This window comes from Hylaeus anthracinus, unplaced genomic scaffold, assembly GCF_026225885.1.
Source record: "Hylaeus anthracinus isolate JK02 unplaced genomic scaffold, UHH_iyHylAnth1.0_haploid 3, whole genome shotgun sequence".
Classification (NCBI taxonomy): domain Eukaryota; kingdom Metazoa; phylum Arthropoda; class Insecta; order Hymenoptera; family Colletidae; genus Hylaeus; species Hylaeus anthracinus.
In genome coordinates, this window is record NW_026535284.1 from 14237096 (window position 1) to 14263050 (window position 25955).

The 25955-nt window shown below is 41.9% G+C and overlaps 4 protein-coding genes and 1 long non-coding RNA gene across 7 annotated transcripts in view; 2 read left to right on the top strand and 3 right to left on the bottom strand.

Annotated features, from left to right (window-relative positions):
* Positions 1-15329, top strand: part of LOC128893472 (DNA-directed RNA polymerases I, II, and III subunit RPABC3) — a 52539-nt gene extending 37210 nt beyond the window's left edge. For 2 of the 3 annotated variants that reach the window (XM_054154431.1, XM_054154429.1), the window contains exon 4: positions 15028-15329. In XM_054154431.1, coding sequence (XP_054010406.1) covers positions 15028-15145 — 118 coding nt within the window. In that variant the 3' untranslated portion in view covers positions 15146-15329. The remainder of the gene's footprint in view (positions 1-15027) is intronic. The other variant, XM_054154430.1, reaches the window with a different exon arrangement.
* LOC128893478 (uncharacterized) lies at positions 7711-9020 on the bottom strand. Its single transcript, XR_008461345.1, has 2 exons — positions 8203-9020; positions 7711-8106 (listed from the first exon to the last, which is right to left on the bottom strand). It is a non-coding gene; the product is annotated as an uncharacterized LOC128893478 (long non-coding RNA).
* A 399-nt stretch (positions 15330-15728) lies between the features above and the next one.
* LOC128893468 (dynein axonemal assembly factor 10) lies at positions 15729-18484 on the bottom strand. Its single transcript, XM_054154425.1, has 4 exons — positions 17892-18484; positions 17269-17769; positions 17098-17195; positions 15729-17022 (listed from the first exon to the last, which is right to left on the bottom strand). The coding sequence occupies exons 1-4, from the start codon at positions 18156-18158 to the stop codon at positions 16815-16817; spliced, it is 1074 nt and encodes a 357-aa protein (XP_054010400.1). The 5' UTR covers positions 18159-18484; the 3' UTR covers positions 15729-16814.
* A 195-nt stretch (positions 18485-18679) lies between these two features.
* On the top strand, positions 18680-23234 carry LOC128893460 (SKI2 subunit of superkiller complex protein). Its single transcript, XM_054154395.1, has 10 exons — positions 18680-18927; positions 19010-19319; positions 19393-20044; positions 20099-20330; positions 20401-20654; positions 20743-20878; positions 20957-22137; positions 22229-22572; positions 22631-22809; positions 22902-23234. Exons 1-10 carry the CDS (start codon positions 18898-18900, stop codon positions 23229-23231), a joined length of 3648 nt encoding a protein of 1215 aa, XP_054010370.1. The 5' UTR covers positions 18680-18897; the 3' UTR covers positions 23232-23234.
* Positions 23235-23245: 11 nt separating this feature from the next.
* Positions 23246-24803, bottom strand: LOC128893470 (protein SEC13 homolog). Its single transcript, XM_054154427.1, has 3 exons — positions 24413-24803; positions 23955-24339; positions 23246-23862 (listed from the first exon to the last, which is right to left on the bottom strand). Exons 1-3 carry the CDS (start codon positions 24652-24654, stop codon positions 23554-23556), a joined length of 936 nt encoding a protein of 311 aa, XP_054010402.1. The 5' UTR covers positions 24655-24803; the 3' UTR covers positions 23246-23553.
* Between the last annotated feature and the right edge of the window lie 1152 nt (positions 24804-25955).

The window sequence follows — 25955 nt, forward strand, 5'->3', positions numbered from 1 at the left end:
ACGCGGCCTTCGAATGGCGGGTACGGGTCACAGGGGTTGCCCTTTACTTTTTTATTTAGCCCTCTTTGGATCTCAGGGATGAATTGCACTGTTTGTTCGTCGAAGTTCGAGGGAAGTGTTTTATCTCGAGGCTGGCTAATTAACAATCGGGCTTTGCTCTTCGGCGTTACTCTAATCGGAGCTTTGGTTACAATTTCATTGGGATTTGAGTAGTAGAAGGGGTTGCACCTCGTTCCACTCAACCCTTTAAAGGATGCCGTCTGGATTATACCAGACTGCATACCTTGATCGTTTGTTAGCTTTACCCATTTCCCTAATGTTCGCGGTTCGAAGTGGACCACCGCAAATATCCCAGGCTCTTTCCTTCTCTTTGCGATATACGCTCGATCAACGTTGTTCGACGTTATTAATTTTATCCCCGAGTAGCATGTCCGAGCTCGCTGACGTTTTCGCGCTTTAATTAACGATCCGACCCATCCGACCCGCGAATTCTTTTCACATCCGAGCCAGCCAACTGCGTACCTCGTGGTTTGTCGCCGAGCCAAACTTGGACGACAATTTTAAGACGTGTAAAACAATGCCCGCTTTATGGTCGGATCGGAGCTCGCGGCTAGACTCGCCTTCGAAAGAAGAACCGCCACTCGGAACGTTTCTGCGTATATCTAGGATTTACGTAATTGGCAACAATACGTCCGCAAGTCAAACGTCTGCAAGTCAAACGTCATCGGGGCGTATCAAACTCCCTGCCACTCGATCTCACTCGAATCAGTCGCTTTGCGTTGGTCCTTCCTAATCGAACTATTAATATCGTCGTACAACGGTCGATTAATATCGCTCGGGTGTGTACATGTACTCGTAACACCGGCAACAACCGGTGTGCTCCAAGCCAATCGATTGTCCCGATAATATAGATTGGGTTCGGTGATTGGCAGTGTCTAATTTTAGACTCGCGGCGCGAGCTACATTCGGTTTTATACCTAAGAACCGATGGAATACGCGGATCGTATGTATGACTTTGGGTTACTGGAATTGAATAGAGGTCCAGGGCTGAGCTCTTTCGAGTTGTCGAACGTAAATTCAGATAATAATAAAGTTTTCGACTTTTCTTTGTTTTTTTCTCGAGAAAATCTGCGCATTTCTTTTTTAGATATATTTTTGTATCTTTTGTATCTGTTAGTGATCGGTTTGCGATGCGGGGAGTAGAGTCGAACACGTTCGGAAGATGCATATTCATTCTTGATTCGTTCAATGAATCTGTAATTAAGTAATGTCATTTGTCTTCGTTACTCGGAATCGGTGTATCCAAATTAGAATTTTGCCCATGCGAGAGGGTTCTTCTTTGGAATATACAATTCCGAGCTGATTTTCATCAATTTTTTACCATCGTAACGATAGCCTCGCGTGGTCGAGTTTTTCTTGTCCTTTCTCCTATTCGAACGCAGCATCGATTACGAAGGTGAATATCGAAGAGCAACAGAGTAACATTCAGACGTAACATTTGGGCTTATCGGTCGAAAAGAATTGTACCTTCGGACCTAGCGACCAAGTTGTTCCACTAGTACCCAGGAAACCCGTCGCGTCGCAAAAAATAATAATCATATCCGCGGCTTATGTAATCCCCTGCCGCGACCGACGGGTCGAATTCGATCGGCCATATTGGTGTCTCTTTCGGGCGACGCTGGTTGTATCGAGTGGAGAGAAGGGTCCCCGAGGTTCTCCCGACGATAATCGACTCTCGACGATGCACTGGGTGGTTGGGTGGGTGGGTGCTGTTACAGGGTCGCCGTGGATGTTGGGTCGCCTCGAAGAGGAAGAGGGAGTGGTAGCGCGAAAGAGGTGGCAGAAGGAGCCTTCTAGTCCCCTCCAGTCGTCCGAGCGTGTTATATACTGGTGGCGTAGGAGTGAGGCTCGCGGGGCCGGAGAGGGGAGGGTTAGTTGGCTGACAAAGGGAGAGGAGAGGTGGCGGGGACAGGGACAAACGAGCCGCGACCGAGAAAACGACGCAAGAGCGCGCAGGTGCGCTTTTCTCGCGCGATATCGTTCTCCGTTCGTGGGTGTTAGAAAGATGGGGACATCTTTCGGTATAGATAAAAACATTCGTCTGACATTTAAATAAATACGGAAAATTTGCGACAATTAGTTCGACACAGTCGTTGTTTACATAGCGGTCAGACTCACCGTCCCTTTAGTCCGCGTATTTAAGATCGACGCTGCGAGGAAAATTGTAGCGGAAGGGGGAATCGGCGGTGCGAAAGAGGTGGCAAAAGGAGCCTCCTATCTCCCCTCCACTCGTCCGAGCGACTGGCATCGAAGAGTGGCGGCGGTGCTCGAGCAGTCCGGGAGGGGGAGGGTTATTAGTTGGCTGACAGAGGGAGAGAGGTGAGGTGGCACGGACAGGGACAAACGGGCCGCGACCGAGAAAACGACGCAGGATCGCGCAGGTGCGCTTTTCTCGCGCGATGTCGTTCCGGTTCTCTCTGCGATCGAGAGAGCAAGCGAGAGAGTAGATCTCCGACAGCGCGAGATACTTTAAGGCGCGTTTACGTAGAGTCCAGACGCACCCGATCCTTTCCATCCGCGTATTTTATTTCTTTGCTCTCTTTTTTCGCTCGTTTCGAGCTTCGTTTCGTCGTGTCGCGACAGCGTGCCGCGGCTCGCGGTTTTTCGCGTTCGTTGCGCGTGCCACCGCTTTAGTAGCTCGGTTCCCGTCGATAGTCACGGTGTGTGTTGCGTACGCGCGCTTGTTTTGCTCGGCTCGCGATGACGAAAGTGACTCACGGACGAACCAGTGGCAGTGTGTGAGAAAACTCTTGTTCATTGGCAACGGCGCGGAGGTGTTCTAAGATTAAGTCGGCCCAGGTTCCGTCCACCTGGCAAGGGAGGCTGCTGTTTGCTCTTTATCTCCGCCGTTCCCCTCCTCCCCTTTTTATCTTGTTCCTTCGAGTCTCTGCTTCCTCTTTCATTCTTGCCAATTTGTTTCCCTGCGTCAGACTTGGACAGGTTTATTCGAATAACGGATGACGCGAACTCGACGCGGAGCTGTTATAGATTCTTCGATCGAATCGAATATTTCAAGTTTCCTGAACGTTTTCGACTCTTCTTTTCTTTTCTTTTTTTTTTCTTTTTTTGCTTTTTTTCGAGAAAATGCGCGCATTTCTTTTTTAGATACTTCGAGCGATCGGTTTGCGACTCGGGGAGTAGAGTCGAACACGTTCGGCGGATGAGAAGTTCATTCTTGATTCGTTCAAAGAATCTGTAATTAAGTAATGTCATTTGTCTTCGTTACTCGGAATCGGTGTATCCGAATGAGAATTTTGCCCATGCGAGAGGATTCTTCTTTGGAATATACAATTCCGACCTGATTTTCATCAATTTTTTTACTATCGTAACGATAGCCTCGCGTGGTCGAGTTTTCCTTGTCCTTTTTCCTATTCGAACGCAGCATCGATTACGCAGGTGAATATCGACGAGCAACAGAGTCCAAGTGACGCCACACCGAACACGTATGATACATCCACGTTAAAACACGTTTTGGGGTTTAGATTTGCATGAAATTTACGATTCGAAACTATCGAAGAAATAAGATAATCCGAATTAAAGGAACACTTATATCTGACGAGTTTACATCGTCCTACTTTGATAGTTTCGAAGATTACCCGTAAACGGTTGTTCGAAATCGATAACCATAAATAATAAACGACTGTTTGCGGCCACATATCCAATGGCTGAAATCGTTAAACGCGAGTAACAAATACAACAAACGGCCTCTATGAAATCTCGCGAATTTTTGGAATCGGTCGAAACGACCATCCGTGAGCCAATCGTTAAATTAGCTCTGATCGAACTGAAGAATGCGCAGGGATATCGTTGGCATGGGTATTAAAAGTAAAAAGCACACGTGTGCGAATACCAGGTGGCGTGCGGCTTTACTCTCTCCCGGGATCGATCGAAATTCAGGGACGTCGGTGCGCCGCGCATTCAATAATTACCGCTAATTATATTTCGCGCGAAGGTCGGCGACGGAAACTGTTAAAAGCGGCATTGTTTAACGCGATTCGAGCCTCGTACGTATCCATCTTTCGCGTAATCGATCGTTCCCGATGTGACCTATATCGCACCCGGGAGGATCGAGCTCTCTTCTATTAGGGGTGGCCCAGAAAATATCGCGCGTTTTAGTCGCTTCGCTTCCTGGATTATTTTTAGTATCCTTCTGGGGGACGCGCACGTTAATGGATTGTTGGCAGAGTTGGGGTGTTGTTTAAATAAATTCTTGGGAAAAAAAAAAATATACCGTTGATCCTTTTCTGTTTGAAATTATTCGTTACTCGGTCGACATTCTCCGAACAAAGTGTTTAATTATTATCTGGAATCGAAATTCGACTTTCGCGTGGTACTTATTGGATTGTCTGGAAAGTCCATGCCGATTTTTAGTAGGCGGTACAGGTCTAGAATATATCGGAATGGTTGAAAACGAATAACACGTGGACATCCCTTAAAAGGTGGACAAATTGTGGAACAAAATAATTACGTATATAATTCAATAAATATATATATATATCGAAATTCAAACGTGTCTGTATGTTTCTTAAAAATTGCCACGAACTTTCTGGACAACCCAATATTATCCGAGCAAACGTTTCCTCGACCTCGACCCGTTTAAAAATAATCAGGAACTAAACGGTATTTTCTGTGACGCTCTGCTACGACAGAAAACGATCGAAGTTGCTTTCAATCTCCTTGCGGTGGAAACGATCGAACAGTATCGCCTTTCCAAGCACAAAATTCCAAGAAACAGTAACGACGCGCTTGCGGACACTTGCAAGCCTACTAATAAAAAAAAAAAGAAAAGAAAAAAAAACCGCTCGTTTCTAGATATATCTCGTTCGCGTTTGCTCGATCCAGGAATTCCTTTGAAATTCCTCTGATCGGTTTGCTCCCTTCTATCATAGAATCGATGGAAATGCAGAAAGGACACTTAAAGATTCAAAAGTGTACGGTAAATATAGGGTCAGGGTAAATCCTATATGTACAGGATAAAGGAGTTAGACGTAACAGAGAAATTTTATTTAAACGATTCCTATATACAAATTAGTTGTATAGATCGAGAAGTAAATCCGTCCCGACGCGCAGTCTCTTTCGTTTAACGTTACAGAGATATCGCAACCGTGTCTTCTAGGAGTCACCAAGGGAGCTCATTTATGGCGACACGTTTTTCTTGTTGGCCCGCAGCGAGCTCCCTCCGTCCCCTATCCGCGGTTTAAGGTCGCGAGACACAGATGAGACGTCCGCGACGAGATATCCGAAGTAGGTATCCCTAGACGCGACACGAATGGTCCAAATAACCCTGGGCTTTTTCGCAACCCCGAACGTTTGGGAGACAGCCACCGCGTCGGTCGTGTGTGTGCCACTTCTTCCATCTCTGTGTATCCTCCTTGTTTCGAGGTTAGGTGGGCAACACGCATTTACGCCGTGGCCCAGCGCCACGCAGCTTGGCACAGCTTTTTCGGCCATCGTTGTGTAACGCGTTTCGTCTACGTGTTGGCCCAGCCGGTGCTCCCAGCGCTTTACAAGCGCGATGTCGTATCGTCTGGCTAGTCGCGGCTAGTTCGCCTCGCGAGGTCCGAGACGTCGGACATTTCTTTCTTTTTTTCTCGTTGTTGGTCCGGTGTACGCGACGCGCATAGTTCACTTTCGGTTCGATAACAGTGTCGGGCGAGTCGAAACGAACGACGGACGTCTCTCTCCGCGGCGCGATTCTTGAAACGAGAGGCGACGTATCGGTCGGTCAGCAGTGCTCGCTGCAACTCGAGACGGTCGCGGTCGAGAGGATCTTGTTAAGGACCGTGGTGTACGGGCGTCGAATCGTGCGGTTTTCGCAGCCCAGTGCTCGAGATGTATCTGGGACTAGAATCGATTCCTTCGAATCCGTCGTGTTCCCTGGCTCTCTCGGTCGATCGTAGATTGACCGTTAGAAAAGCTGGTTGAGATTCCTCGGGAACTATGCCACCTTTCAGTGAGTTGTTTCCGTCGACTATACTTCCATTCTGTCGTCGACTATGGAAGAATCTGAAAGCACAGGACGCTAGGAAGACCGAGTACATACGTATTTGGGTACTCTGTCAGCTCCCAGTCAGTTTCCAATCAAATTTTCCCTTTTATTTTCGAGAGAAATCAGTTCCAATTATATATCGTCGGATTCATTTACGTGTGACGAATCGACCAGTCACGAGATCCATCCCAGTGCCAAGATTAAGTCGTAGTCGTTTGTTGCATTTGCATTCCAGGCAGCCTGTCTCATTGCCTCTTCGACGCTGACACATCACTGTCAGCTTCTCGCGATCCGAATACATCATTAAAACAACGTCACCGGTCGGAAGATCCATTCCGTCTTCTCTCCGCGTTGTACCATTAGAGTGGAACGCAGAATCGATCGTTAAGCTCGTTTAGCGGCAAAGTGGTCCAATTACAACCGCTACCCGCTCACTGTGAGCTTTTTACCTCGTCTGAAAACCACGTTGATCGTTCCGTTGAATTTTTCTCGCCGTCGTTCCCTTTTTTTTTTTTTTTGGGTCACGCTGTATACGCGCAGCATTATTCTCCCGTTTTCTTGGCGGATTTACGACCTCCTCGGGTCTTCCGTATCAGTCGCTACTCGATAACATGCTCCACATTCGTTTCCTTGTTTCTTCCAGTACAGGGTTTCTCAAACAGCGATCGGTAAGCTCTCAGAAATGGAGGAAGCATAACTTTAGAGCCGAATAAGAGTAAGAGACTCCATCTTTCTCAAAGTGATTTTATTCGACTCTGGTCGGTAGGTTGCAATTCGTCCGGACTTCCCACGTCGAAGAACGAGCTTTTTACCGCTAAAAAACCAAATAATCACGTAGTCACCCTCAATCGACCGCGACACGCACGATAGAGGAACAGCAATTGCCTGTGCATGTTTTCTTCCATTTGTCTTTCTATCTTCGTACGCAGTCGACACGCATTATGGGAGCCTGATTTGGCACGCGCATCAGGCACTTAGTTTCTGGTGCGATTTCCTCGACTCTATCTCGCAAAGACTATTCTTCGAGTTAATTTTTCACCGACAACAGACCGTCCGTATATTGAGTTGTCCGAAAAGTTTCTTTCGCTTTATTAATAAGTAATACGTGCGCAATATTAATATTTTATGTTTTATGTTTTATGTTACATTACTGAATTGCGCACGATTCATTTTGCTCCATTATTGTTACGACATGAATATATTCATATATATATATCTATGAAATTAGATTGTCTATTTATATAAACACGACCACATCAAATAATCGAGTGCAACTCGCGAAAGAGACTTTCGTCCAAGTTAAATTTCGAATAGCACACCTTTCGTTGCTGGGTAATGCTCGAGCGTGATTCGACTATGCAAACAACAACAGGAATAACGTTATAAATAGCAATTCGGTTGCTTGCCGCCGCACCACCTCCATCGCCGCTAAAAATAGCGATTCGCACAGGAAACCTTTTTCTCTTTCGATAAATTCAGAAGAAAGTCTCGAAACGTCGAGAATTTCTTCGACGTTGATAGCTCTTCATTTTCCGAGGTAGAGTCGAGTCGAGACATTTAGATTGCGTACCTACATGGACTCATCGTAGAGGGTGGATTCATGGTGTTCGAATCGAGGACTCGGAGTTTCTACCTAACCTAGAATCATAAATAATCGAACGTAAAGGCACGTATTTAATTTCTACACCAAATGTACAAGCATCTCTATTAATAATATGTCTAGTAGAAAGACCCCGGTATACATGCGTGGATTGTGTAACAGAGAGTCGAGATAGAGCGAGAGTGCAGCGCCGTTTCGGTTTCGGCCGCTGTGCTGCAGCTCTACAACCACATCGTAGCTCGCTGCAACTCGCTACAGCACCGTGACTCTAGTCGTCATCTAGTCGCCGCGCGTACCGTGTCTGTATTCTATCTCCAGTGTTTTCCGTTGAATTCTCGCGCGTGTGTTCTCTCCTTGCATCGAAATCCATTAATCGAAATCTCTCTTTTTCGATCCGTTCCGCCGTTTATTCTCTCGAGTTAGGTTTCCATCGCGCCACGTGTCAATCGAAACGATCCTATGCGAAAATTCCATGCTCTTAACTCGTATTATTTGGTGGTATCGAGCGTATAGAGAACTTTGTTTCGAATCGAACGATCGAAAGTCTGTATACCTTTAGTTCCCTCGAGTCTTTTGTGTGTGCACGGGCTTCGAAAGAGGCGCGTCTCTTCTTTCGCAACAAGTTGGGCGACTTTATTCTTACCCACTTCTGGTTGTCTTCGCTGTGGCCAGTCAAGGTCGCACGGACGATCGTAGGGAACTGTTGTTACTCGAGCCACGAAAACTGGTAGAGAAGAGAAATATATATACCTCGCGTTTCGACGTTGGAAAGTCGAGTATAAATATCGTTCCCGGTTGTCGTCGCGTTATCACTCACGTGCGCGCGCGCGCGCGCATCGTGCCCGATGCACGCGTTATACAACATGCTCGGAATGTGCGGCGTAAATATAAGTGGGGTTCCAGTGGCGTAACGATCGAATCTAGGGCCCAGCTGAAATACAGGGTGTCCCAAAAATGTTGTAACACGTTGAAAGAGATGGTTCGGGAGGTGATTTGAAACAACTTTTTCCTTAGCGAGAATGTTGTCCGAGGCTTCGTTGAGGAGATATTAACGGGAAACCTCGACCAATCACAGCGCGCGTATATCGTTGGAGCGGCCGCGGTAGCGAAGACTACGAGCCAAGCGGCCGCGTCCAATGTCCTTCGATGCACGTCGAGTCGCTTGTTCGCGTACAAGCGCGGCCGCTTAGCTCGTAGTCTTCGCTACCACGGCCGCTCCAACGGTATACGCGCGCTCTGATTGGTCAGTGTTTTTCGTTAATATCTCCTCAACGAAGCCTCGGACAACATTCTCGCTAAGGAAAAAGTTGTTTCAAATCACCTCCCGAACCATCTCTTTCAACGTGTTACAACATTTTTGGGACACCCTGTATACGATAGACGACGAGTATAACCAACTCTCGTTTGCCCATCTTTACCAGATTCTATATTGAATTCCTGCACACGGCCGTCTTCAAGGTCGTAATTGTGTAACGACGTTAAGAGACGCGGTCTGCTCGGCAGACATAGCGTGAATTGCAGTTGTCGCTCGTGGCCGGTAGTGATGTCCGACAGCGGTCAAACGGCGTCGCGAGAAATCGCTTGTTTTCCGTGAGTTTCTTTCGTACGCTTCGGTTTTATCTCACGGCCGTCCACGGTCGATCTCTCTCCATTATGTAACTCGATCGTCGCTGTAATTGACTCGAGTTTATTAATCGATCCACGGTCTGTTCGGGGATACAGACGAACATTTTCGAGACTCGGAACGATTGCATAATGCGCGCGAATCGTAATTCACCACGTCGGTAACGTCGGCCGACTGCGTCCAACGGTTCGGATATGGTCCATTCCGTTCCTCGATTTGATGTGCATCGTGCAAAGTGCGGTATTCCGTCGTTTGTGGTCGTAAAATAAAAGTATTTCAATCATTTTTATTTTCGTTTGAAGTAAGGTTGGAACCACCGAAATCACGAGTCGCGATTGTGCAAATAACCTGTGTCTGTATCATAGCTGCACTATACCTGCTGCACTCTCGAGTGCGTCGTCGCGTGTTTCGACGTTTTCGACTGGAAATTTTAATGCCCGGTAATAATCGTCTGTGCGTCGAACATAAATAATCGTGACCGTTGAACCGTGAGATACGTTCGAACGGGAAATATAAAAAACGTGATAATAAATCGTTTATTAATGGTAAATAAATGAGAAGCGCGAAAAGATTTATCGCACGTGGTAACGCGTGACGTAATCCGACGCAGACCGACTAAACACGTGTACAGGGATGACTTTTATCGATAGTTAACGATTTAAGCGATTCAAGCGATTTCAATAATCGAACTTGACTCGCGCGTGCGACGTCGGGAAATGTCGTTGAATCGATTTTCATTTTTTTTTCTTTTTATTTTTTTTGCGAAAACAAGGTTTTTAATTAGACGCGTTCAGGTGTTATATTGGGTGTAACTAACGAGCGCGTCCCGACGCCAGGAAGTCGCAGCGCCCGAGAACAGTCGCCTATTATTAGAAACGTCTCTTCTCCTCGTTCCACTCTCTTTAACCCGTCGGCCACGTCGTGACTTTCGGATTTCTCTACTCGAAAATTCGATAGTATAAATAAAAATGAATTTAAACAGTCGAAACGAAGAACTCGGGCAAGTTAAAGTGCGCGAGGGTTGCAGCTAAAGATACCGTTTCGTAACGTAACCATAATAGCGGGATGATTATAAGGGGTTATGAGGGTTGGGGGGCGGGAGGGGGAGGGGGAGGGGTGCAAACCGTACAGCGAAGGAAGGCAACACGAGAAACAGAGCAAACGAGAGAAAGCGTGCACGAACGAGAGAGCTAAACGGAAGCGAGCCAATATGAGATTACAGGGCAGTTGGGGCTCGTGCCAGATGCGCGTTTACACGGGCCGTGAATGCTGTAAATGCACTATCTGGTACGACATCTCTCCTGTCGCCGCCACCAGTAACACCGAGCTGCTGCTTTTCGGCGGTGCGACGTAAAAAACAAAAAAAAAAAAAAAAAAAACAAAAAAAAACAGTAGAGTTTTTTTATTACACTTCGAGCCAATTTTCAACCATTCGAGCCACAGGTCACCGTTGCTCTCTAAAGTTATTAATCCGATTCGCCGTTATTCGGGATTCCTTTCTGTGTCGCGCCGATTATTCACGGTGGCTCGAAGAGATAAACGTCGTAATGGAACTCGTAGCATATTAACGTTCTTTAAATGATCCGCGATTTTCGTTGACACGTTCGCAGCCCCTCGTCCTCGCGACTTTCGTTGGAACGAATAACAGCGAATTCGATTGCGATAACTTCATTCCTGGCGTGTTGATAATTCCACGGGCAGCGAACGTGTTAAGGTCGATTTATAATATCCGCACAGACCCGATACGGTTCCGTGTCGACACAGACACGAGTGTTTCTATTATACATACGTTCGTCGATCGGTGGTACCGATCAGTCAGTTAACAGAAAGCGTTTCGTAAAAGGCGCACGCAATAGCGCGAATAGGAAAAATGTTTGCACATTTAAGTGTGCGAGATTTTGTCCGAACGGAACCGAAACATATGCATATTGTCAGCGCCGACACCCGATAAAGTATTCTTCGCAAGAATGTCGGATGACCGGACCGATGTCGGTAGGTGTCTGTGCTGATACGATACGATATGTATAAACACCTATATACAAATTGCGTTATAGAATACTTTTCTGATCGGTGCTGAAACGGATACGTTCCGGGTATGTGCGGATAGTTTAAATCGACCTTTAATCGGTTGCCCTAGACACTGGTACTTGTGCGAAAGAAAAGTTGCGATTTGCAATGGAAAACTCCCGTCGTCTTCCGAGGGCTAATTACATGAATCGTCGTAAAAAGAATGAAGAACGGGGTGGCTCGTGTATAAAACGGGTGGCTAGCCCGACGACGATACCGCGATGATCAACGAGGGTGCAGATCGCGTGTGTTTGTAAGTTCGCGTCTCTATCCTCGTCTCTGTATCATCCCAGCAGAAAAATCCACACGTCGACGAGCGAGATATCCGACCTGTCATTGAAAAACGTTACGGAGACGCAATGTCACGTTGCGTCACGTACAAGGAACAATTGGATACGCGAAGAACACGGATCGCTTTACGTCCATAAAGTGTATCGTGTTCTGTTCCGGTATCGTGTAATGCTATACGAACTAGCGTGTCATCCGATCATCCGTTGCACGGCGGAATCTGTTTATTCGAGCGACCTGTGAAATCGCAGATCGACGATTCTTAAATAATACAAATCCACGGGACAGCTTGCAGCGAAAAAGCCTCGCACGGATGTTAATCTCGAGTAGCTAGTAGTCCTTTTTACTACCCCGGGGCAAATATACATTAATAAAAGTGTATCGCAACGGATCATTCGAAAATTGCTTACGATAGAATTGTTTACGATAGAATTAACAGCGTCGATAGCTTGTAGTAATACCTTGTTGACTTATCGTAATGTTAATACGTTCTCTCGAGCTGTACGATAACAACATTCTTGCAGTAAATATTAATTTCGAAATCCTGCGGTAAATCCTTAGTAAAATTGACCGACGCACCTGGTAGTAGTCCAAGATTAAAGATCCTCCAATCCCACAGCGCGGATCGTACCAGATTGCACGTGTCCGAGTGTGTATGTGTATGTGTGTGTATGTGTGTGTGCGTGTGCGTGTACCAGCGAGTTAAAATTGGATCGTAGTACGAGATTGCGAAATTCTAATCTAAAACTAGAGTGTAGAGCACCCGCTGTAGAAATCGCGAAACACGTGCAAAAGTTATCCCAAGCATAACCGTTTGTGATTTTATTTATAATAGGACAAACCTGTACGATTCGTTAGGTTTATACGACCTTACTTAACATTCCAAGCTTTGCAGGCCATCGACCTCGAAATACATGATAATTTGGAACGCGAGAATAATCTTGAAATCGTCCCTGCTAATGTAAGAATGTAATCTTCGTAGATACTCGAATTACACGCACAAATGTATCTTGCTACGTTTTCACGAAGCCACACGTTTCAATAAAATTGACGTCGTTGTAAATCGAGTACGAGAACAACCCGTGTATCGGGAGAAGGCTACAGAGAAAATATAAATTCTTATGTAAACAAGAATTTCGTCCGTCTCTGATGTCGTACGATACTCAAGATGGCCGTGGACGAAGCAAAGCAAAATAGAAGAAAGGTACACAGCAATGTCGGTAGTAGGTAAATAGTAATGTACACGCTCGCACAATATCTACGACGTAAGCGCGAGAAACGGAAAACCTGCGTTTTGTCGCGTTAAATTTAAGGTGTCGCTCTAAAAAAAAAAAAAAGCGTTAACGAGCAGTGGTACAACTAAAAGTAGTACAACTAAAAGTAGTACAACTAAAAGTTCCCCGTTCGAAATTTCTGGCTGTGCACCACTGTCATCGAGTCACGCGAAAATCGACGCAGGATTCTTTCTGGACGCTCCCAGCGTGTTGTTGTTGTTTTTTTTTTCTGCTGTTCGTAACGTAAACACATGCGTTGTCGGAATGCTGGATTTCTCGAGATAGCCTCGCGTTGAAAAAAAGAATCGGTCGAGTTCGCTTGCGGTCGTGGTGTACGCGCTAGAGCCTTCGTTCTCCGTTGAAAAACCTGTATCGCTGAAACAATATTATAGTTTTCAGTGGTATTCAAAGTGCTCTATAAGAATGTTTCGCAATCGATAGAAATCCAAGCGACGAACAGTTTCTCGTGTTAATCGCGTCCACAGATGGCACCACGTACGCCGATGCGCCCTTATCGCGATTATTCGCGTTTTCGCGGGAACGAAAATAATGGGCGTGCATTTTTCTCGCATATAACCTCACATCCAGCCGTCGTCTTTACACCTTGGTAACAGAGACGAAGCGAGGGAAGTTACTTGGATTCCGATGCTGATCGTGGACAAATCTTTCGAGTCCCTTAAATAACATCAATTCGATCATTTTCCAGCCTCGTCGACATCGTCTTTCGCCACGGCATCGTTGTAATTGTAATGACCAATAAATATCATTCTTGTACATCCCTCCCATCATTTCATTCCATACCGTCGTCTGCGAAAGTAGCTTCACTTGCAAAGTCTATTTCGGTGGGTAGAATTATTCTTAACTTATTTATTTTATTTTTTTTTTTTTTTCTTTTACTTTATTCGCAATGTGCAGTTTCTAGCACGAATAAATTAAGCTCATTGTCAATGTCGCTTGGAAGTTCGGTATTATCGATATTGGAGAAGTTTAATATAGAGACGAAGTTAAATCGCCGGAGGGGGCATGGTAGGGGCCGATAGACGGGGTACAAACTCTCAGAATACTTGGGTTAAAAATAATCAGCTCTCACTGGGATGGTCGGAAATTCGGGAGCAAGGTCAATCGATAGCGTCGCGACTTCCTAAACATATGCACAAATATTCGGCTCGTATCGCGACCGTTTTAATTAACCTACCAGATAAATTCTTGATACGTAATTTCAAATTAATTTTTTTAAAAACTGCAATTTATTAACAAGTTATAAAAACCGTCAAGAATTTAGACAAGACATTATTGCGTCGCATTGTTCGCAAGATATTGTTTGCGCCGAGTAACTCGGTTGCAGAAAGTCACGGGAATTAGATAAATAATCGGAAGGGGACGCAGTTTATTTTAATCATCGCGCGAGCGTTAAGTTACATTTCACTTTGTAATGGTGTTACTAGAAATACCACGTCCGCGACACCGTGCGAGATTTTATGTAAATGAGCCAGACGGTAAGAGCGATTGTACTTCTTAAATATATACGTTGTATATTTTTTTTATACGAAATATCTGCGTCGTCATCGAAACCAAGGACGAGCCGTGACGTATCGTATCGAATCCCCGATACCAGGAAGGAACTATTAATCGCACTCGCACCGAACGAGATGACGTGTCACGCGGAAGAAGGAGGAACCAAGAACGTGGAAATCCTTGGGCGAAACATTTTTGCGATTGGCATGTTGGCAGTGTGGTTAGCTGGTTGTGTGGTTAAATCGTATACACGACCGCTATCGGCACTGCAATTATATGCCGATCGCGGATCTACGATCAAAATCGACGATCAGAGACCAGATCACCGAGAGTCACGAAACTCGACAAGCTTCGAATAAAGAATGTTACCGCTTAAAATGACACCGAATTTGTAAACAAACGTAAACTATCCCGAAGAGGACTGGCAATTATTATTGCGGCCGAAACGTCGTTAGAAAATTATTAAAATTCGTAGAAAGAAACGTTCGAAATATCTAACATATTGATTTCATAATGAAATTTACAATACAAGAGCAAAACTAGATGATACATTTTCATTGGAAAATACAAGCTTACATCGACTAATATTCGCCTTTTCCTTCTGTTGCAGGTCTGCCTACGTATCGTTCGGAGGACTGCTGATGAGGTTACAGGGTGACGCAAACAACCTACACGGTTTCGAGATCGATCAGCATATGTACCTACTCATGAAGAAACTCGCGTTCTAACTGCGTCGCGCGTCGCAGCGTGACTTAGAAAAACTTCTATTTTAAATTATTTTTCTTTTTAGATTTGCGAGTAGTTGAACATTGAGACAACTTTAGAGAAATACGACGATTCGACGCCACTCCTCAGACATTACTGCCGCAGTCGTTTCTAAGACTGATTAATAAAGATATTTTTCCATGTTGATATCTAATTCCGACTTATTTGGTGTACAAATATATAAATATATAATGTATATATTGTGTATTTGTATGCTGACATATATTATTAATACATGATGTATGTATTATGCATTTATATGTGAATGTATAACATAAAATGTATATAAATATAGAGCACAACGATTCCCCCTCAGCTTCCTCTTCCTCAGGGATGCGCCCAAGTATTTTAAAGGTTGATCATTTTATAAAATATAGGAAACAATAGGTGAAATGGAACAGTAGCTACTACATTATTTTTATTTTCAGAAGCACCAATGAGCACACGCATCCCTTGCCTTGCTACGGTCCTGTCTCCTCCTCCTACAAGTACAAACGAGTTCCTAGTTTCATACTATGTGCTGCAGTCGACCTAGCTGAATCGGTGAAAATCTAAACGAAATTTTCCTATGCGCCTTCTTCAACGTAATTTCTTCCCTTGGCGTCAGAACGGGAAATTCCCCGAGCAATCAGTCGACTGCATTGCGGATTATCGACTGCATTCGATAACTAAATGGAAATGGTAAATGGTTGGATACGTTATTGAATTTTATCGAACCAAGTAGTAGTTAAGTAGTCGCTTTTCAGAAACTGATGCAAACCCTTTCGTTTCAACAATAAATATACTTGATATGTTTCAAATAGCATTGAAGCGTGCAGGTCGAATATTAGAATATAGTTCCTTGCGTTGCGCGCGTGAAACGCCATTTTGGAGAACGCAGCCAAAGGCGAAGTAAGCGATCCAATTCATAGGAGCGAACGTTAGGCATCGCCAGAAGGGGAAGAACCAAGAGCTAATTTATGTAATTAAACTCACGGTATGCCTGACCTTGTACAGCTAAATGTGAACCGATCGAGGCTGGCTCGAACAATATGGCATAAGTGCACTTGGCGTGGGCTCGTCCACATCGCCAACATGGCGGTGGATTGCATAACGCATTGCTCTGCAACATGGCTGCCCACTTAATAAGGGTCTGATCCTAAATAGATTGGCCCAATGACATGTAATTCGTTTTTATTTGGCCGCCCGTGGTAGGTTGCGCAACGTTTACAACCGCCAGCGACCAATGGAGACGGAGAGAAATCGATAATCGTAGGCTAGGAAAGTACTGCCAGCTCTCGGTGTCGCCGTGAAGTTATACTTTACGGTCTGCACTTGGATAAATTGAACGCTACTTACCGTATCCTTTTATTTAGTTCTTGACGATACTACAGAAGTCGGATACAATTTTTTTTTTTTAAATTTTGATATTAGAGTAATACAATGATTTCGTTTCTGAAGTGATTTATTATACTATTAACCGATTAGAAAAATTGTATAAATTAGGACAATCGATATTTACAAGCGTGTGGAATTGATGCTGCAACGACAAAAGGCAAAAAGCCTCCATCGACGTTTCTCTTTAACTTCTAGATTAACAATATATGGTTAAACGATGACACGTAACGTTTACAATCGATTTCAAACGTTTCGTTAGAAAGTATTGAGTTTCGTGGTGATAATGACTCTTATACACTGATCAAATGCAGTGCAAACAGCCAGTCCTTGTTTGTCCGGGCTCCAGTCCAAAGAACTAACGGGTTGGGACGAAAGAGTAGTATTTTGTAGAAGACTTAGATTACCCACGACTCCGTGTTCTATACCGTCGGCGTCCGCGACTTTTCTTTTTTCTGGATAATTGCTAAAATAATAACATAAGATAAGATACTTGTCTGGTAAAGTAATCACGATAAAAAAATATATAGGTTATATTTACTATTTCCACAGGCAAAGACTTCCTCCTCCGCCACAAGTAACAAATATTTCGCGATTTTGCGGCAAATGTCTGACCAACCATACTGTTGAATTATGTGCCTGCAAATAATATCGTAAAATTCTAACCTCAAAGTCAAATATCGAATTTTGTTTTTACAATTTATCATTGTACCTTTTCGGTAAGATACGAGAACCCCTTTTTAGGGTGTTGTGTCTTTAAATCGAATAAGTAAAACTTTGATTCCAAAGTGGTCACTACTAATTTATTCATTGGAATATCTTTCCTATCAAATTCCAGACTACAAATACCATTTTTAAGATTACTCTCCCACAGAAGAGACATTGCTTTTAAATCGAACATTTTTACATCTCCATTGTCGTAACCAGCAGCTACAATTCTTTCCTCTGAATTGTATGAATTTCCAAACGTAACTGCCCAACAATCTCTACGTGCTTCACCTTCCTTAGGTTCCATTACAGCTACCGGGCGTCCTTTCTGTCTAGGATCCCAAACTTTAACACTTCCATCTCTGGAACCGGTTACTAATTCAGGTGCACCGCATCCAATGCTCTGTCCAGCTACACCATCAATACTATTTATGATCTCATTGTGAGCATTGGTGGTATAAATTGGTATAGAAGGATCTTCAAGATTGTAGATATTTAGTTTACCCTAATAAAGGTGGCTTTAAGTCTTCTGAATACAAGAACAACAACTCGTTAAAATAAGTTTATCGGCTCATACAATTTTGATAAACTTTTGATAACCGTCAAGTCAAATATTTGTACTTATACCTGAAAGTCACCAGCCGCCAGATATCTGTCTTTTAAACTGGAGGCTCTAAAAGTTCCACATTTCACTGGTTGTGATCGTTCGATGTCTTTAATGAGTTTTAACTCTCCATTAGACACTTCGTAAATTTGTATGATACCGCTACCACGCGGTCGCGAACCCATTACCACAAACTTCGCACTGCACGGTATCCATTTTGTATCAAATAAGGAGTAATTTACTGATTTCTCAATGTGACAAATTATCTGAGGTTTCTCGAGTTTCTCCATGCTTCTCAAAATTAACTTTCCAACCCAACGATCCGATTTGTAGACGAAATTTGTGGCGTGACTGTGACAACCCGTTTGAAGTATCAGTAAACAAATCTGACTACCATCTACCGTGAGGTATTCAAAAACAGCATCGCGGTAGATTCGAGAAATTAATTTTGTCGTTCGTAAAAAAATACAAATTTTAATAAATCTTCACGCGACAATGATACACAAGTGATTTAATGATACATAAGTTATAAATCTACTCCAATAATTTGTCTATACCTGCTCGTAATATTTTCTTAACCTTTTTATATTATCTTTATAACAATTTCTGTTGAATTGCACATTGTAGAATATTTGCCTTATCTCTGCATTCAATTTTCGACTCGTATCTATCGTAAATCTATTTATTAGCAGTCGGATACTCTACTCATTCAGTCATAATTTACGAAAAAACCGGTAGCGGGATGGTATTGGCATCTGTGGCCATCTAGCGAGTAATGAACCAAACTATTTTTCGTCGTTATCAGTTCATTGATATCAATAGACGAAAGGAAAGAATCGGTCAGTGCTTGTCAACATAACCCTACTTCTACGGCTAATCGTTTGAAAATAATTTCTGACGTCCAATATTTGTTAATATCTTATTTATAGTATGTTTTTGTGCAGTGTTTTACATGATGATCTCAAAGATACCAAGTGATTAATACAAATGTTATCTGTTTATGTCACGTAATATTTGTATTTTAAAAACATGAATGCGAAGGTTAATACAGTTACAGAGGTATGTGTTTTTTAATTTAATTAAGTAATTATACGTACTCGAAATAATACTATACCGTTCTCTTAATATTTTTGCTTTACAGTTTCGACTCAAGTCGTCGCCTATTTGGCCTGATGTTCAGAATGTATTGAGAGAATATATTATATGCATTGACAATCTTCCGATATATCATCTGAATAACGCGCAATGTTATTGGCCAAGAGAACGCGATGTTTTGTCCATTTTGGACTTTGATTTAGCACCGCCTGGCACTACGCTAAAATTTGATCGTGATCCTGTTACCGGAGAACTTGGGAAAATGCATGAAGTTCTTGTGGCATCAGCTGGAAAAAATGCGCGAAATTCAATGTCCATGACCCGTGCACCAGGGCCCGTTACAGATGATATTAGAGGTATTCCATTTAATAAATTATGTAACTATTAATATCAATACATTTTTAAATAAATGATGAATATTGTTCATAGGAAACACTAGTAATATTCCATTTTGGCCGGGTGGCTTTGATGAACCTGAGATGATAAACCATTCATCAATCGAAGATATAGACTTTGAGAATAATTTAAGAACCTTAGCAAAAGGATTCAGCTCTGGTTTAGAATTTAAAAGTGACAATTACACTCCAAAAAGGGGAACAATGCAAGAAGATTACGTACCTGAACCTGAGAAGAATGAAATAGAAAAAATACCAGATAAGATTAATTTAATGGAAATAGTAAACGACGAGCGAAATGTACTCGATATCTGGTCACCGGCGGAGGAAATAAAGACGGAGCAAAAAACTGCGAAATCGTCGGATATTCAAGAATCATCATTCGACGAAGTTACTCCTTTATTAGACAAACTAGATATTCCTATTTTGAAAATCTCGGAAACGCCTGGAAAGAACACAAAATCGGAATGGGCAGAGCAAGTGGATGTGTCTGTTCCATTAACTGATTTCAATAAACGCATCCCTGATCCCGCACTTAGTTTTCCTTACGAATTGGATACTTTCCAGAAACAGGCAATTCTTAAGTTAGAAGAAAACTGCAATGTATTCGTTGCTGCTCATACATCGGCTGGAAAAACGACGGTAGCGGAATATGCAGTTGCACTAAGCCAGAAGCATATGACAAGGTAAATTTGATAATCTTAGTAAATCGATCTCGGTACTAATTATATTTCTCTTAGGGTTATTTATACATCTCCTATAAAAGCGCTCTCGAATCAGAAATATCGCGAATTTAAAAAAAAATTCGAAAGCGTCGGATTGTTAACAGGAGACTTGCAGATCAACTCAAATGCTTCGTGTCTTATTATGACCACAGAAATTTTACAATCTATGTTGTATTGCGCTTCGGATGTTTTAAGAGATTTAGAGTTTGTTATCTTCGACGAGGTGCATTATATTAATAATGACGAAGTGAGTAAAGACTTCGTAGAATTTATCGTACTAGACAAATCTTTGATTAAAGAAAAACAAATGTTTTTAGCGTGGTCACGTTTGGGAAGAAAGTGTTATTCTATTACCAAAAACAGTTAACATAGTAATGTTGTCCGCGACGGTGCCAAATCCATTGATATTTGCCGATTGGGTTGGTCGTACCAAGAAAAAAAAAATGTACGTGATAAGCACTTTGAAAAGACCGGTACCGCTGCAACATTATTTATATACTGGAACCGATGGCAACACCAAAAATGAGAGATTTTTAGTATTAGACGAAAGTGGTAAATTTTCGTTGGATGGGTAACTATCGCTACCATTTAATTATAATTGCGCATACATACGACTAATCTATAAATATTTCATGTAATATTAACTATCGTTAATCTAGATGGTATGCAGCAACGAAGGCGAAAGATACGAACAAAAATAATTCTAAAAATGTTACAAATTTTAAGAACAAAAAAATGACACCAAAACAAGAGCAGGTGTTATGGAATGCTTTCGTTAGTCACCTTAAAAGTAATGTAAGATCCAAGTATTTATATTTAAGAGATAATATTATCTATTTATCCAATACAATCGATTAAATTTGTTTATTTCAGAACATGTTGCCTGTCGTTGTCTTTATGTTATCGCGAAAACGTTGCGACATGATTTCCGTTTTATTAAGGAACATCGATCTCACCACCGAAACCGAGAAACATACCATTAGAACTTTTTTCCAGAATAATATTAAGCATTTGAAAGGTACCGATAGACAATTACCGCAAGTTCTCATGATGCAAGAATTGTTGCAAAATGGCGTTGGCATACATCACAGCGGTATATTACCGATTTTAAAGGAAATAGTAGAAATGCTTTTTCAAAGCGGGGTTGTAAAATTGCTATTTGCAACAGAAACATTTTCAATGGGTGTAAATATGCCAGCGCGAACGGTGGTCTTCGATTCCATCACAAAGTTCGATGGCAACAGTTTTCGAATACTTTATCCCACCGAATATATACAAATGGCTGGTCGCGCCGGTCGTAGAGGTCACGATACGGCAGGAATGGTTATAGTTTTGTGTCGTACATCGGTACCACATTTCCACGAGCTGAATACCATGATGTGTGGTCAAGCACAAAATTTAGTATCCAAGTTTAAAGTAACGTACTCCATGGTTCTAAATTTAAGGAGGGTAAACGAATCGGTGACAGTCGAGGCAATGATGCGCAGATCCTTCAAAGAATCGTCATTAGTTTTGAAGCATAATACTATTAAAGCTGAATTGGAAAAAGTAGTAGACGAACTATTAAAGTTACCAGATTTAACTGATTTACAAAAAAAACTCTGCAAATTCTATCAGCATGCCATCGATTATTTAGAATATCTTAGGTATTTGAAACCTATCTTGTACGAAACTCAGAAGAAAGCAGTAAAAACTTTAATACCTGGTAGGATTTTGCTTATATCGTACTCAAACCATTATAATAAATTGGCTCTGATGTTGAGCACTGTTCAGAGTAAAAGTGGTAGACAATACAGGGTGTTGGTTCTTAATTCTGAAAAATTGAAATCTACCGAGGATAATCCGTGGGAAGCAGTCAAGTTTAAGAACTCAGAAAAATGGCATGACATGGTTGCTTTAACTATAAAAGAGACATTTGTGCCAGTTGGAAATGCAGATGGTGAAGTGTTGATTATATCTGCATGGCATATATTGGAAATAACTAATTGCCAAATTAAAATAGATTACAATTTAGTTTTGGCAAACTGGGAGAAAAGGCAAATATCGAGATTTAGGTAAATGGTTAACTTTGTAGAATTTTCCATTTTGGTTCAAACAGAAAAATTAAATAAGTATATAAGAGGATTAAGTTAATACCATTTTTAGGGACGAGGCTCCAAGTGCAACTTTCTCTTCGGCAGTGCAACAATTGGTGACATTATCGTTGAATGCTGCCCGGGATCCTTCTATTTTACAACCTTACACGAAAATAAAATTTGACTACGATAATACCCTGTTCAAGTTAAAGAGTGCCGTTTACAATATGAAATGCATAGAAATTTCAAATTTTCAAGAACAATTCGAAATCGTATTTGAACGAAGCGAATTAGAAAGTAAGAAAATGAAACTTCAACTTCAACTTAGCGACGAAGGGTTGAGTCTTTATCCCGATTATACAAATGCCGTGGCCCTTCTTAAAACCTTAGGATACATAGATGACGACGAAAGAGGTTAGTTTCGAGTAAAAATCATCGGTATTGTTAAATTATAAATATATATATTTTCCAGTTGCATTAAAAGGTCGTGTTGCGTTAAAAATGGGAAGCAACGAATTATTAATTACAGAACTTATTCTGAAAAATGTATTGACGGTACTTCAACCAGCTGAAATAGCGGCATTGTTATCTACCTTGATATTTCAACAACGAACAGACGTTGAACCAAAGCTTACCCCAGAATTGAAAAAGGTATCCTTTATTTGTGCAATATGATAGTTTACATTAAATGTTCTACTCTGACAAATATATATATATATATTTTTTGATCGTTCCTGTTTCAGGGGTGTGAAGTAATACAAAAAATATACGCCGAGTTAGAATGTTTAGAACAACATTATCAATTAGCTACGTTACAACAATTGAATTTCGGATTAGTGGAAGTGGTGTACGATTGGGCGCAAGCAAAATCGTTTGCCGAGATTATGGAAAAAACGGATGTACAAGAAGGGATAATAGTACGATGTATTCAACAGCTTAGCGAAACGTTAAGGGATGTTAAAAATGCAGCCATCACTATCGGCGATCCCGTTTTAAAGGAAAAGATGGAAGAAGCTTCTACAGCTATTAAGAGGGATATTGTTTTTACCGCGTCTTTATACACGCAAGATTAATCACGAGACGAAACTTATGTACAAATGATATTTTATTTGATCACTTTCAGAAATTTCGATCATTGATAAGTGTGGGTATATTTTTATAACTTATACATCGTTCACAAAGCATACGTTATTCAGAAGTCTGCTGTATGATATTTTTTTTACTATAATCGTAAAGTATTGAATTTTAATCTTATCTTGTACATTATAATTGTTTACATGTGTACATACGATAAGAGTACGAACATAGAATAAGAATGTTATAAACACGGAACAATTGTTTTAATTTACAATGAATATCGGTACAAAATAGTATCCTATATTTTATTTTCCAATTTTATAGCGCACGCTGATCAGCGTTATTAAGGTTTCCTTGACCTTTGTTCGTCTCGGAAATGCACGTCCACTGTCCTTCGGTGTTTTCACGCCAAAGAGTTACTTTATTATCTCCACCGCTAACTGCTAGAATACCTCCAGTTAACGACCAACTCACATTCCAAATTACATCATCGAAGACGTTCAGAATAGTCGGTGTCCAACTGGAATAATCGTTCGAAGTCCATACGATCACACGACGATCTTGGGAACAAGAAGCTAGAGCAGCCTTAGATGGTCCAACCGCAGGCGCCCATGCTACGTCTCGTACCTACAATTGAATGTTTACACAGGCAAAGACTTTATTTACCACACATATTAATAATCATACTTTTTAAATTCAATAGATAACAGGAGGCTCACCCAATCGCTGTGCGCTTCGAGTTTATCTTCTTCCACCCATCGATCGCCTTCGTCTTTCCAAATTTTAACTAAATTATCACAACCTCCTGTGGCTAATCTTTTCACAGTTCCATTCCTCTGAATTCCACTGGCATCAAAGCTGGGTTCGATAGCTGGACACCAGCTCACTGCATTACAACCGATAGTATGGGCATTTGGAATCTTTTGAGTGTCCCATGTGTCCCCATTATTAGTGAGAATAGATAAAGAACCGTCGGAGCTACCGCAAGCAAGAATCAGGCCAAATTCGTGCGGTGCCCATGCTACCGAATTAACAGAAGAATCATGGCCGGTGTGTTCATAAATTTTTGTCCATTCTCCTAACTCCTTCCAAATAATAACCTTTCTATTAAACAAAATAATATCGAGTGACTTTTAAATAACATATTAATAAGCTTAAGAAAAACGTCGTGGCATACCTATCGTAACTGCAAGATGCTAAGAGATTTCCAAACTTTGGATGTGCCCAAGCAACTTGCCACACAGGTCCAACGTGTCCTTTCAGATCGGCTACTAAACTTTGCGATCCATTCTTCAAATCGAATATTTTTACCGAATTGTCACTGGAACAAGTCGCTAACCTCAAACCATAATAATCCATTTCCGCATCGTGGATCATATCCTCGTGACCGGTGTCGACAGTGTTCAACACGGATACCATTTTTAATTTTGTCTTATTCAAATTTCTGTACAAATATTCGAAAAATTGCGAACGTGCTAACGATCAATCAGAGATCGTGGAATAAGGTTATGTTGTTCAGTGTCTGTCACATACGTGGAAGCATGTGCGCATCGATGGCTGAGGCACAGCTATTTCGCGCAGATCGCGTGTAACTGTCAATTTTGTTAAAAGTTGAATTTAAACGAAATTCATATCATACTTGCAAACAACTCGTTCTCCTTATACGAGTCCATAATCAAATATGAAATTTCTCGAACGATATAATTTCTTAATCAAGCAAAAGTAAACGTAAAATTTTCATGAAATTCGACTTTTTGTAATATTTCGAGGACATCTATCGATCACTTCTTCCGATACTAGTTAGCTAAGTTTCAAACCAGAATCGCTCAGAGTACTTGTATGTACCGTGTCTAACGTCTGTAATGCAACAATCTTCGCGAGTTCATCGTAATTTACGAAACTCCGGTGCAAATAACACGGAATGTTGATGCAGGCCTTCCGGCATGTCGATAATGACATTGCTTCCGGCGGTGTACGAATAAGATGGATAATTGATGAACCTTTCCTACAAACTGCCGACATGTGTACATGCGCCAACACACGTAACGTGTGCCCATGCACATGTGGTATACATTGCCGCGAGGGTTATAAAATTTTCAATACGCTGCACGGTCCAGTGACGATTACTGTTACCGCTAATTGCATTTTCCCCTACGAGCCGGTAACGAAATCACGAGTGGAATTGTTTATCGATCGAGAACAGCCGGAACGTTGATTCTGTAAGGCCGTGCTTTAGAAAGTAATGGTCTTGACCGCTAAGGGAAGCGAATGAACATTTTTTAATGCTCTTTCGCTAACTTTTCCTAATATTACTTATCCTCTTTGTTTAGGTGTATGTGAATCAAGCCACACAAAAGACGATTATGAACGATTTAATTTGATAACATAAACCGTGCTAATGAACGGTTACAAGAAGAAACTGCTCATCGAGATATATCGAAAAACAATAGAATATCCATCCAAGATGGCAGCACATGAAAACAAACGATACATTCCATCAACACTCTTTGGTCAAAACGTTAAGGACGAATTTCTGTCGCATATCGCTCACGGGATCTTTAGAATTTCGTATTTTTATGTTATTTTAGAGGTTACTCGATGTTACATACAATGTAAAAGATATTTTCAGGGTCCGAGGGGAACGAATTATTTCAGTGCTCTGAAAGTTCGCCGTTCTTTCCTGTTGCAAGTGTAGCATGTATAATACAATCACGAACATT

Coding starts and splice junctions, on each gene's coding strand:
- LOC128893468 (XM_054154425.1), bottom strand. CDS start 18,158: ATGGAGAAACTCGAGAAACCTCAGATAATTTGTCACATTGAGAAATCA. Junction 17,770..17,891: donor TGGCGGCTGGTGACTTTCAG/GTATAAGTACAA, acceptor CACCTTTATTAG/GGTAAACTAAATATCTACAA. Junction 17,196..17,268: donor TCTCGTATCTTACCGAAAAG/GTACAATGATAA, acceptor TATTATTTGCAG/GCACATAATTCAACAGTATG.
- LOC128893460 (XM_054154395.1), top strand. CDS start 18,898: ATGAATGCGAAGGTTAATACAGTTACAGAG. Junction 19,320..19,392: donor CGTTACAGATGATATTAGAG/GTATTCCATTTA, acceptor TATTGTTCATAG/GAAACACTAGTAATATTCCA. Junction 22,138..22,228: donor AGGCAAATATCGAGATTTAG/GTAAATGGTTAA, acceptor TACCATTTTTAG/GGACGAGGCTCCAAGTGCAA.
- LOC128893470 (XM_054154427.1), bottom strand. CDS start 24,654: ATGGTATCCGTGTTGAACACTGTCGACACCGGTCACGAGGATATGATC. Junction 24,340..24,412: donor GCATCTTGCAGTTACGATAG/GTATGCCACGAC, acceptor TTTGTTTAATAG/AAAGGTTATTATTTGGAAGG. Junction 23,863..23,954: donor TCGAAGCGCACAGCGATTGG/GTGAGCCTCCTG, acceptor ATTCAATTGTAG/GTACGAGACGTAGCATGGGC.